The following is a 12,466-nucleotide window of genomic DNA, read 5'->3' as shown; positions in this document are numbered from 1 at the left end:
TAGCTTATTGCAAATAGCTTTTTAAAAACAAGTAGTATTTTTAAATATAATTTTCACTTTTATAAAAGCAATACATTTATTTAATAAATCCTTATTCAGTGCCTACTACGTGCCAAGCACTGCTCTAGGCTCTGAGAATAGAGCAGGGGAAAAAAAGAGAAAAAATCCTCACCCTCATTGAGAATATACTCTAATAAAGGAAGACAGACGAGAAACAAAATATGTAAAATGGACAAGAAACAAAATGAATATGTAAATATCTAATGTGTTGGATGGTGGCAAGTGCTATGGAGAAGGTCAGGCAGGCAAGAGGCGTGTGTGGATGTGGGAAGTGACCGGAAGGGCTCTGGCTCTCCCTGAACTAGGGAGCCACTGTAGGGCTCTGAGCAAGAGAGCATCACAGTCTGGTTTGTATTTTAACTGGATCCCTCTGGGTGCCACACAGACTGAACAGAAGAGGGGCAAGGAAAAAAGCACAGAGAGGAGACCCTGCAGTCATCCAGAGAAGACAGGCAGGGGCCAGACCCAGACGGTGGCAGTGCAGGTGGTAAGAAGGGATCACCCCAGATGTAAGCTGAACATGGGACAATCACGGTTTGCTGACAGGACATGGGCTGAGACAGAGAGAAAAGCCAAGGGTAATCCCATGTTTTGTGTGCATGTTATTGTATATATTTTTAAAATTACACAGTTCTTCTATCAAATAATAGCAGTCCCCTGCCTCACCCTTTCCAATCCCTAATTCCATCACCCCAAAGGCAACCACTCCAAATCTCTTAGGCGTTTCTTCTGGTATTTACTGCCATATTTCTAGATACTACACGCTGACAGTGCTTGATTTTTTTCCAGTTTTTATTTTTCTACCTCCTATGAAAGGTGAAGATTTCATCTCTTACACTACGTGCATTGGCCCCACCTATGCACACACGCGCCTTTCTCTCCCTCTCCTCCCCCAAGTCACAGTCCTCAGTGAGCACGATGTTTAGGATATACCTCATAATGTCTACACAAATATTGTCCAAAACAGAGCCAATATCCTTTTTCTTAGGTATTCTTCCCCATCTTTTTGCTTTTCTGCGTAGATATCAATTCATTCTCCAACAGTGAGACTACTCTCAATATGACCAAACACATCAGGTAGTACAGCTGTTCCATTTTTTTCCTGGAGCCCTCTGTCTTATCTGTTCCAATCTAGATCAGCTGAATTCCAGACCTCCTTGTACTGCTACAATCCTGGAGCATCCCTTCACCTTCAACCTGGGAATTCCTTTTGCCCTGCTCCTGTGCTGGATCTTGTTTTCTGGATCTTTGTTTGCTTCCCTCATTTTGGTGGAGCACATCCTCAAGTATTAGCTATATAACATAGTGGAGTTAAGACTATACAAGTTCAAATCCCAATTCCACCACTTACTAGCTGTGTGACCCTGGGAAATTACTTTTCCATGCCTAAGTTTCCCCACTTGTAAAACAAAGAAATCACAGTATCATCCTCTTACTACATATGTGAGAGAGAGAAGAGTGAGAGAGAATATATATGTGCTAAATTGCTGCAGTGAGCACACAGTAAACACCATGTAAGTGTTAGCTACAATAATAATGATTCTAGAGAATGGGTATGTGACACAAGATGGGTCACACTTTTGAGACTTTTCCTGTCTGAAAATATCTTTAACCTATACTCACACTTGACTGTTCATGTGGGAATAGAATTCTGAGTTGGAGACTTTTTCCCTTACTAATACAAAGGCATTGCTCCACTGTCTTCCAGCGTCCAGAACCGTTAATGAGAAGTATGAGGGCATTTTAATTCCTGAGTCTTCATAAGTGACCTGTTTCTTTTCTCCAGAAGCACTGAAAATCTCTTTATCCTTGGCCTCCAATATTTGATTATATTGAGCCTTGATGTGAGATCCTTCCTATTCATTTGCTATGAATTCAGTGAGCTCTTTTTTCATTCTAGAAATGCATGTCCTTCAGCTCTGGGAATTCTTCCTGCATTAATTATTTCCTACCCTCCAATTTCTCTTTTCTTTTTCCTGGAATTTGAATAGTTGCAGACCTTATAGATTGACTCTTTTGTTCTCGTATCTTTCATAGTTCTGAGATTTCCTCAACTTTATCTTATAACCCTTTTATCTAATTTTTAAATTTCTGCTATAATGTTTAACTTCTGAAAGCTTGTTTTAATTCTTTTTTTGTAGCTATTGTTATTTCATAGTTACAACCTTATCTAAGGATATTAATTTTTTAATCAAAGGGTTTTTTTCTGTTCCCTATGCTATAATTCAGTTTCTCTCAACTCCTTTTTTTCCATGTGTTTTTTGGTCTCTGTCTTTCATGTTGGAAACTTTCCCTGAATGTCTGATGATCCTAGGTGAACATGCATATTTATGAGTAAGGCAATAAGGAGCTAAAGGACACTCACCGAATGGGCAGGGCTCATCAATGGAACTTCATTTTAGGACAATATGGCAGCAAGTTAGTTTTTTCATTAGCAGAATACTAATTGTTAGTAACTGTGCATCTTTTCTCTTGGGTCAGTTCACAGAGAAGAACCCTCCTGTCTCCTGAGGTGGGATAACAGCCTGGCTGCCAGCATCAGAGGGACCAGTGGAGAAAAGGAACCAGAGGTCCCATCTGTCAACACACAGACCCTCACTTGAGTTGCCTGTTTTGAGTAGGGCATCTCACCCTGCCTGAGGCTACAAATCCCTCAGAAAGTTAACCTGTTTTCTGCTATAAGGGAGAAAGGCAGGAGGGCCCACTTGCACAGGGTAGAAGGAATCTCTGGACTACTTATCCTAATTCTCAACCACTCCTTCATTTTCAGTCCCATCCCATGGTCCAGTCTTTTTTTTAAGATTTTTTTGATGTGGACCATTTTTTAAAGTCTTTATTGAATTTATTACAATACTGCTTCTGTTTTATGTTTTGGATTTTTTGGCCACGAGGCATGTGGAATCTTAACTCCCAAACCAGGGATCAAATCTGCACCCCCCTGCATTAGAAGGTGGAATCTTACTGGACTGCCAGGGAAGTCCCTGGTCCAGTCTTTTAGAAGTACCTAAAAGTCCCACGTCCTGAGCCTTTCCAGATTCTACAGAGTCCTCATTAATGGCTCCTTAATGACTTTCTCCCCATACAATATTTAACTAAAACTGATTTTTTTTAAATCAATACTGTTTCTAGGAAAACATTCTGCATTTAAAAGTCTAACTGATGAACTGTACACTTAAAAATGGTTAAGATGGTAGAGCTGAATAAAGATTTTCTTTAAATGGTTAAGATGGTAAAATTTATGCCATATATATTTCACCACAATTTTTAAATAACCTAACTGCAAGCATTACAGCATATTCTAGATAAGGCATAAAAATATCAATTATATATACAGTTTGGTGTATCACAGTATGTGATATAGGATACAAATCCTGAATAGAGTTGTTTATATCCAGATAAATCAATGAACCATTAAAACAATCAACCTGCATCAACTCAAAAAAACAGCAATTTTTTATCATTGCAGAAAGCAAATGCTTTTTAAAACCAAACCAGGGCTTCCCTGGTGGCACAGTGGTTGAGAATCTGCCTGCCAATGCGGAGGACACGGGTTCGAGCCCTGGTCTGGGAGGATCCCACATGCTGTGGAGCAGCTGGGCCCGTGAGCCACAACTACTGAGCCTGCGCGTCTGGAGCCTGTGCTCCGCAACAAGAGAGGCCACGACAGTGAGAGGTCCGCGCAAAAAAAAAAAAAAAAAACCAAATTACAATCATACCCTTTTAGCTAGATTCGCCTTTTATTTTATAAACTATCATTAGTTAATAGCACTTGAGGGAGACTTTTTTTGTTTTTAAGTAATCTCCTTACTGAAGTATACGGAAGACATTTTATCAATTATTTCTGTTCCTGTCACTAGTGTACCCTGTAAGAACAAAGTCTTGAAAACGAAAGCACAGATGCGTTTAGTGGTGCAGCCTAGGAACATGAAGAACAGGGATAAGTTGAGAACATTTTCCATGCAGCTATTTAAATTCCATCAACAAACTGCCAAGGTTCCAATAAAGGAACGAATTACCATGAGATATTTAAGTTACTAATTAATCCTAACTTCAGACTAAAGGAATACATATTTGACTCGAAATGTGATTTTCAAAAAATGTGTACTTAATGATGAAAAGTTAATTTCTACAATAGCAACTAACATTCACAGCCATGCATAAAAAGGCCAAGCCTTTAAGAACTGCCCACAGGAATTCTTTTCTTACAAGTATATGATTAACATTGAGTTGATCTGAATTACTCATTCTAGACTTTTTAATACCCGATCTGGATCTAGCTACTTGGGATGATGGCAGATGAAGGCCATCTCATGCTGCTTCTAATGAAGAGTCCCAATGCAAGTATTAAATGTATTGAAGTATTCAGGATCTGTAGGACTTAGTGGAAAATTAAAGAAAAAATAGTTTGGGACTAAATCTTCTTCTGGAGTGTATGGTAAGAAATAGAGAGGTGCTCTCAATTTTTACTTCTCTGAATGTTTGATATATAAAAGAACATTATTTCCAGTTCAAAGGTTCATCACTTCACAGAAAGGAACAAATTACAAGTGATTATTCCATTTTGAAAACAGCACTCACGTACTTAACGAAGTTAGGTAAAAATGTATGGCAAATGGCCGATCTGAGCGAAGATTTTATTTGCCTGGCAAGGCCTTCACGCTGCACGGTGATTTGACTTTTCTTTTTAAGCATGTGGTTGAGAAATACAGAGTTAACACCCCAAGTTAAACGTCTATTTAGCTGCCAGCTAAAAAGCAACATGGCACAGTTTAGACCAGCATTCCCCACAGTGTGCTTCTACCCAATGGCGTTCTGTAATGTTAAAAGGTAATGTATGTGAAAGAGAAATGATAGCACTATTTTTCTCTAAAAATTTCTTTTAATATGCCAGGAAGTTATTAAATGGGTAAACAGTTTGTTACCAAGACAACTTGCCTTTAAGAAATGGTTTATCAGAGCCAAGAATGCCAGGAGGTAGCATAAGGCCGCTTGACCCACAAATGTGTGACACACAATCTGATGCATAGGGAGTGTTTACCAGCTAACCATGACATGTGCATACAACACATGGATCACGTTGTGATCACTCACTGCAGTAATGTTTCTGTTATACCATTTTCAGCAATTCACGAACGTATTATAAATTTACAAATGTTCCATGAACAACTAAATTTGACAAATTCTAGTACAGGTGAAATATGCCGAAATCTGAAATGCAGATATAAATATCAGACATAAGATGCTGGAATGATGTTTTTAACCAGGGAGTTTACAAACTTAAGGTCATTGAACACAACTTGCCAGAGAAGATTATGGGACATTTTGCCTTTTGGAACAGTGAACGCTTGAGGAAAATTATTTGGAATGAATATTACTCCTTAATCTTCTAATCCCCAAAGAAACCTGTGTTGTAACACAGCACACAGACAGACTAATCTATAGGAATCAGGGAGGGTATCCACAGGAAACAAAGGGCATACTCAAACTGGGTAATTTGACGGTAGCAGTCCCAAGGACTTTACAAAGGCGTGGGCAAGACCGGGACCCGTGAGCTGACAACACTGCAAAGCTGTGGCTAGCCTGTTTTCTAAGGGGGCAAGGGAGAAGACTGGTTACCAGAAACCCAGAGAGGGTAACTAACAGTATGGAGATGGCTGTGGCCTTGGGTGGAAGGGTGTACTGACTCTACAGGGAGGAAGCCAGGGAAATAAATACCCCAAACTCGTTCTTCTCCCACCTACAGAATGCCTTCCGGTCCCTCTCATCGCCTGCCCCGTTCAGAAGTCAGAGGGCAAGAGAGCCTGTCCATGTTGTTCATGAAAGCCAGGTTTCCAGGGCACAGAACACGGTGAGGAAGGCTGGAGTGGATCTGGAGGGCAAATCACCACGTGATGTCCATTTCAGCTTTTCTTCCTGCTCTTCTTTACCAACAAGTAAAGAACACCCAAGATATGAACCTTTTCAAGAGATGTCTTGAAATGACTGAATTATAAAGACTCTAAATAATCAAGAACTGCCTTTAATCTGTGCAGAAGAAGCTTTATCCAAATCTGGGCCAAAGGCTACATCTGCATCGGCAGACCGACCAAAGTCCTTGAAGTTCCTACCAACAATTTCCATCTCGCCCTAGATTTGAGGCTACCAATAAGCTATACAACTTCTCTTGGATCTACATGGTGAGCAAACCCTCCCTGTGGTGTGTTTAATTTTTGTGAGAAAGAGAACACTTCAAACAACCTTCACAGTTTAAATTCTATAGAGGTTTGCATAAAACCCAAAGATGAAATCATGTTACAGTGAAGAGCCCGCTGAATTGTTTTTACCATATTTCAGAAAACAGTTACTTCTCACCAATATTTCTACATAAAAGAAAATAATTACATATTGCAAGGTTTCATTTAAATGATGTCCAAGAACTGGCAAAATTAACCAATAATGACACATGTCAAAACCATGGTTATTTCTGATGGGAGGAGGAATTAGGCTGGGAAAAAGAATGAGGGAAACTTCAGGGGTGCTGCTTGAAATCTCCTACGATCCAGACCTCATTTTATGTCTTGATAAATATCACATATATATGAAGAATCACTGAGCTGTACAATTAAGATTCGTACACTTTACAGGCTCCACTGTTTACTAAGGTTCATTATATCTCAATTTAAAAAGAAAAATTTTATTCAACATAGTTTTGGAAGTTTTAGCCACAGCAATCAGAGAAGAAAAAGAAATAAAAGGAATCCAAACTGGAAAAGAAGAAGTAAAACTGTCACTGTTTCCAGATGACATGATACTATACACAGAGAATCCTAAAGATGCTACCAGAAAACTACTAGAGCTAATCAATGAATCTGGTAAAGTAGCATGATACAAAATTAATGCACAGAAATCTCTTGCATTCCTATACACTAATGATGAAAAATCTGAAAGAAAAGTTAGGGAAACACTCCCATTTACCATTGCAACAAAAAGAATAAAATACCTAGGAATAAACCTACCTAAGGAGACAAAAGACCTGTATGCAGAAAACTATAAGACACTGATGAAAGAAATTAAAGATGATGCAAATAGATGGAGAGATATACCATGTTCCTGGATTGGAAGAATCAACATTGTGAAAATGACTATACTACCCAAAGCAATCTACAGATTCAGTGCAATCCCTATCAAACTACCACTGGCATTTTTCACAGAACTAGAACAAAAAATTTCAAAATTTGTATGGAAACATAAAAGACCCCGAATAGCCAAAGCAATCTTGAGAAAGAAAAACGGAGCTGGAGGAATCAGGCTTCTGGACTTCAGACTATATTACAAAGCTGCAGTAATCAAGAAAGTATGGTACTGGCACAAAAACAGAAATATAGATCAATGGAACAGGACAGAAAGCCCAAAGATAAACCCACACACATATGGTCACCTTATCTTTGATAAAGGAGGCAAGAATATACAATGGAGAAAAGACAGCCTCTTCAATAAGTGGTGCTGGGAAAACTGGACAGCTACATGTAAAAGAATGAAATTAGAACACTCCCTAACACCATACACAAAAATAAACTCAAAATGGATTAAAGACCTAAACGTAAGGCCAGACACTATAAAACTTAGAGGAAAACGTATGCAGAATGCTCTATGACATAAACCACAGCAAGATCCTTTTTGACCCACCTCCTAGAGTAATGGAAATAAAAACAAATGGGACCTAATGAAACTTAAAAGCTTTTGCACAGCAAAGGAAACTATAAACAAGACCAAAAGACAACCCTCAGGACGGGAGAAAATATTTGCAAATGAAGCAACTGACAAAGGATTAATCTCCAAAATATACAAGCAGCTCATGCAGCTCAATATCAAAAAAGCAAACAACTCAATCCAAAAATGGGCAGAAGACCTAAATAGACATTTCTCCAAAGAAGATATACAGATTGCCAACGAACACATGAAAGGATGCTAAACATCACTAATCATTAGAGAAATGGAAACCAAAACTACAATGAGATATCACCTCACACCGGTCAGAATGGCCATCATCAAAAAATCTACAAACAATAAATGCTGGAGAGGGTGTGGAGAAAAGGGAACCCTCTTGCACTGTTGGTGGGAATGTAAATTGATACAGCCACTATGGAGAACAGTATGGAGATTCCTTAAAAAACTAAAAATAGAACTACCAAATGACCCAGCTATCCTACTACTGGGCATATACCCTGAGAAAACCATAATTCAAAAAGAGTCATGTACCAAAATGTTCACTGCAGCCCTATTTACAATAGCCAGGAGATGGAAGCAACCTAAGTGTCCATCGACAGATGAATGGATAAAGAAGATGTGGCACATATATACAATGGAATATTACTCAGCCATAAAAAGAAACGAAATTGAGTTATTTGTAGTGAGGTGGATGGACCTAGAGTCTGTCATACAGAGTGAAGTAAGTCAGAAAGAGAAAAATAAATACCGTATGCTAACACATATATTTGGAATCAAAAAAAAAATGGTTCTGAAGAATGTAGGGGCAGGAAAGGAATAAAGACACAGAAAAACACAGACGTAGAGAATGGACTTGAGGACACGGGGAGGGGAAGAGTAAGCTGGGAAGAAGTGAGAGAGTGGCATGGACATATATACACTACCAAATGTAAAACAGACAGCTAGTGGGAAGCAGCCGCATAGCACAGTGAGATCAGCTTGGTGCTTTGTGTCCCCCCTAGAGGGGTGGGATAGGGAGGGTGGGAGGGAGACGCAAGTGGAAGGAGATATGGGGATATATGTATACATATAGCTGATTCACTTTGCTGTACAGCAGAAACTAATACACCATTGTAAAGCAATTATACTCCAATAAAGATGTTAAAAAAATTAAAAGAAGAAAAAGAAAAATTACCCTATTAAATGACTTTCACTATTACCTCCTCAGCAAATATCTTAACGTAGAAAAGGTTTGGGTTTATACATTTACCAGGGGTCAGCAAACTACGGCCCACGGGCCACTCGCCCCTTTTATAAATGGAGTTTTCCTGGAACACGGCCACTGGCTGCTTTCACTGCAGGGTTGAAGAGCTGTAGCAGAGACCTATGAAGCCCAAACCCTAAAATATTTACTACCTGATCCTTTAAGTGTGTCACTTCCTGACTTAAACTTCAAATAATATATTTAAACTGTCTCTTTGTAGGAATAATTCAACTCAACCTCACCCAAATACCAAAATAAGAGGAGAAAGATTTGAAAGACAGCTTAGGAAATCACTCAGTTAATTGTAATCAAGAATTTCGTAAAATGCTAACATGGGGGTGGCTTCATTGTGCCTTGAGCTGTACTATGGGTTTATTTTAAGACAGATCAAAAACTGGTACTTTATTTGGCCTCACACAATGCTAATTTTTTTGTTTCTGTTATTGCCAATATTTTAAAAATAGGAGCATACGCTTTTTTAAAAAATTAAGGATTCTAGTATCTCACTAAAAAATAAAGGAAGATGGAACAACACTAGAGCCATACTCCTACAAGGCAACAATGAGCTGAAGTGACTCCCGTAACGCTGGAGGCTAAGACTCAGCTGACACTTCACACTGTGCTTGCGCTATCCACTTTTTAAAGTTTTTATTTTATACTGGAGTACAGCTGAACTAACACAACATTGGTAATCAACTGTCCACCGTTCTTATCAGAGTTGAGAGGAAAATGAAAATACTACTTCCATCTGTGGCTACATGAAAAGTAGGAAAAGAAAAGAGAGACCGAGGGTCAGAGGCTTCTTAACACTCAGCTCACCTGTTACCCAACTATCCTGGGTATGTGAGTTTGCAACCTCAGGTTTAAGCGATGGCCTCTAGGGAAAATGGCAGAGAAGTACCAGAGAAATCAACAGACCAGAAAGGGCAAGTTAACTGGATGCTTGCACATATCAAGTGGTAGGGATCTCCCCCATATCTTCTAAAGCAGCCTTACTCCTATTTTGGGGCAATTTTGCCTGTTAAAAAGCTTCTTTGGGGCTTCACTGGTGGCACAGTGGTTGAGAGTCCGCCTGCCGATGCAGGGGACACGGGTTTGTGCCCCGGTCCGGGAAGATCCCACATGCCGTGGAGTGGCTGGGCCCGTGAGCCATGGCCACTGAGCCTGTGCGTCCGGAGCCTGTGCTCCGCAACGGGAGAGGCCGCCAACAGTGAGAGGCCCGCGTACTGCAAAAAAAAAAAAAAAAAAGCTTCTTTGTACTATTTTTGCAACCTCTTACCAGTCTCTCATTGTTTCAAAACAAAAAGATTAAAAAAAGAAAGAATCCTTTCCTTACACTGATTAGAAATATGCCTTCATTCCTATACCTTACCTGGTCCTTAACTGTATGGGACAAGTTTAATCCCTCTTCCACTGGAAAGTTCTCTCATTATCTATAGTTACCCAGACCCCCACCAAGAGTCTCCTTTCTCAAGGACTAGAAAGAAAAAAAAGCAAGACTTGCACCTCTCGTCCTCTGGAGTATTCATTCATTCGACAAATATTTACTGAGCACCCACCATGAGTACTATTCCAGACTCTGCGGATATGACAGTGAACTATGCTCTTGCCTTGTGGAACTTATACTAAATTATTACATCTAATAATGTAGCATAAGCTATCATTAGGCTTTCCAGTAGCCATACTGTACTACTGTTATTGTACTTAAATTCCCTAATTCTTCCTCATATACAGTGCTCAAACTGTACGCTCAAGTCTAACTTGACTTGTTAGAAGTCTAACTGAGTTATTAGACTTCCAAATTTCTTTATGGTCATCATTGCTAAATATTATATTTTTAGAATCTGCTTTTTTCTTCAGTCTGTCAAGAACTTCTGGAATGCAAATTTCTTCTCCACCTGAACACACACCCTATTCCTTCTGTTTCTTACTGTCTGTAAATCTGATACATATACCTCTCAGTACAGTCATCCAAATTGGTCATTAAAATTGTTGAACAGGACAGTACTGAGGTCACTAAGTGCCCCATGGCATGTCCCTAGCATGCACCCAAACAGACACGGATCCATTATTTAGTATGCATGGCTTCTCTCACTCAACAAGCTGAGTCCACCTGATCATTTGACCATATTTACATCTGTACACAAGAATATTATTGGATTTAGGTCAAACACCTTCCTAAAGTTCAGATACAGTATGTTTGCCAATTTTCTCTAATCATCTTGGGGAAAAGGGGGGAAAAACATTTTAAGGGGAAGAGAAGAGTTAAAAAGGAAGAACAATGGAGGGAGGATAGGTCACTGTATAGCTTCCAAAATGAACCAGAAGTCTTTAAAATACTAGGCATATTTTTAAAAAGAAAACTCAGTTTATAAAATGATGGTAATCATACCATTGTCTAAAGAAGATGCTGTCTTTAAGACAATTTATCTAATTATATGAACTCTTATACACACTATAGCTTTGGCCATGGTATAGCAGAACACAATTAGCAAATTTAATCACTGGTAACTGTTTTCTATTGTTAAAGCCAAGCCACTTTTTTCCCCAACTAAAAGCTTTTTGCCTTCGATATGGTCAATGGTGGTTATTAAGAAAATGGAGGGGCTTCCCTGATGGCGCAGTGGTTGAGAGTCCGCCTGCCGATGCAGGGGACACGGGTTCGTGCCCCAGTCTGGGGGGATCCCACGTGCCGCGGAGCGGCTGGGCCCGTGAGCCATGGCCGCTGAGCCTGTGTGGCCCGCATACCGCAAAAAAAAACAAAAAAAAGAAAATGGAAATGTTTTGAATTTCCACAAGTATATTTGAACTCTGTAAGTTCTACAGTTCACATTAGGGGGTCAGGTTGAAATCATATTTTAAAATGCTAATATATATGAATAAGGTACAAAGCATGACACAAAATAACCTTTAGCACTTGGAATTGAAATGAAATAAAAAGATAATCCATGAACATGATAGTGACTGTTGTCTGGCACAAATTCTGAAAGCACTTTCGGCATTTTAAGTGAATCTTACACTTTAAGTAAACTTTCAGAGTTTCATCTTCAAGCTTTAGAGTTAATATCCAGCAAAAGTCATTATACAGACACAACCTGGGGTTTTTGACACCTTGGCAAAAGCTAGATTACAGTTGAGGGTTTTTTCCCACTAAAAAGAAAAGATTCACCCAACAGCAGTGTAACCAGGTTTATGTGAGGCATGTATAACTTTAAGAAAATAAACTATAAATATTTTAAATCTGTGTACCGAAGTGTTGTTACAAATTATTTAAAAATATTTACTAGCTAAATTTTTACCGTTTATACCTTTTTAGCCTAGATGTTAATCTACCTTGAAAGTAACAAAATGTGAATTATTGCAAAATACTCTAAATTCGTCATTCTTTAGTAAACTCCCAAAGCGAACAGCAATAGTTTTATTTCACTACTCAGGTAATTAAAGCACAACATTTCA

At 39.0% G+C, this 12,466-nt stretch overlaps 2 protein-coding genes across 3 annotated transcripts in view; one reads left to right on the top strand and one right to left on the bottom strand.

Moving 5' to 3' along the window:
• The window catches only part of FRMD4A (FERM domain containing 4A), a 646,084-nt gene extending 642,003 nt beyond the window's left edge, over positions 1–4,081 (top strand). The window contains exon 23 of the mRNA XM_067703847.1: positions 2,542–4,081. Within this exon, the coding sequence (XP_067559948.1) occupies positions 2,542–2,581 (40 nt within the window). The 3' untranslated portion in view covers positions 2,582–4,081. The remainder of the gene's footprint in view (positions 1–2,541) is intronic.
• PRPF18 (pre-mRNA processing factor 18) overlaps positions 1–12,466 on the bottom strand; it is a 49,415-nt gene that overhangs the window by 5,966 nt on the left and 30,983 nt on the right. The gene's annotated exons all lie outside the window — the stretch shown is intronic.

The sequence above is a fragment of the Pseudorca crassidens genome, chromosome 1, assembly GCF_039906515.1.
Source record: "Pseudorca crassidens isolate mPseCra1 chromosome 1, mPseCra1.hap1, whole genome shotgun sequence".
In the NCBI taxonomy this organism is placed as follows: Eukaryota; Metazoa; Chordata; class Mammalia; order Artiodactyla; family Delphinidae; genus Pseudorca; species Pseudorca crassidens.
Note: the sequence above shows the minus strand (reverse complement) of the source record. Positions and strands in the feature narration are given on the sequence as shown.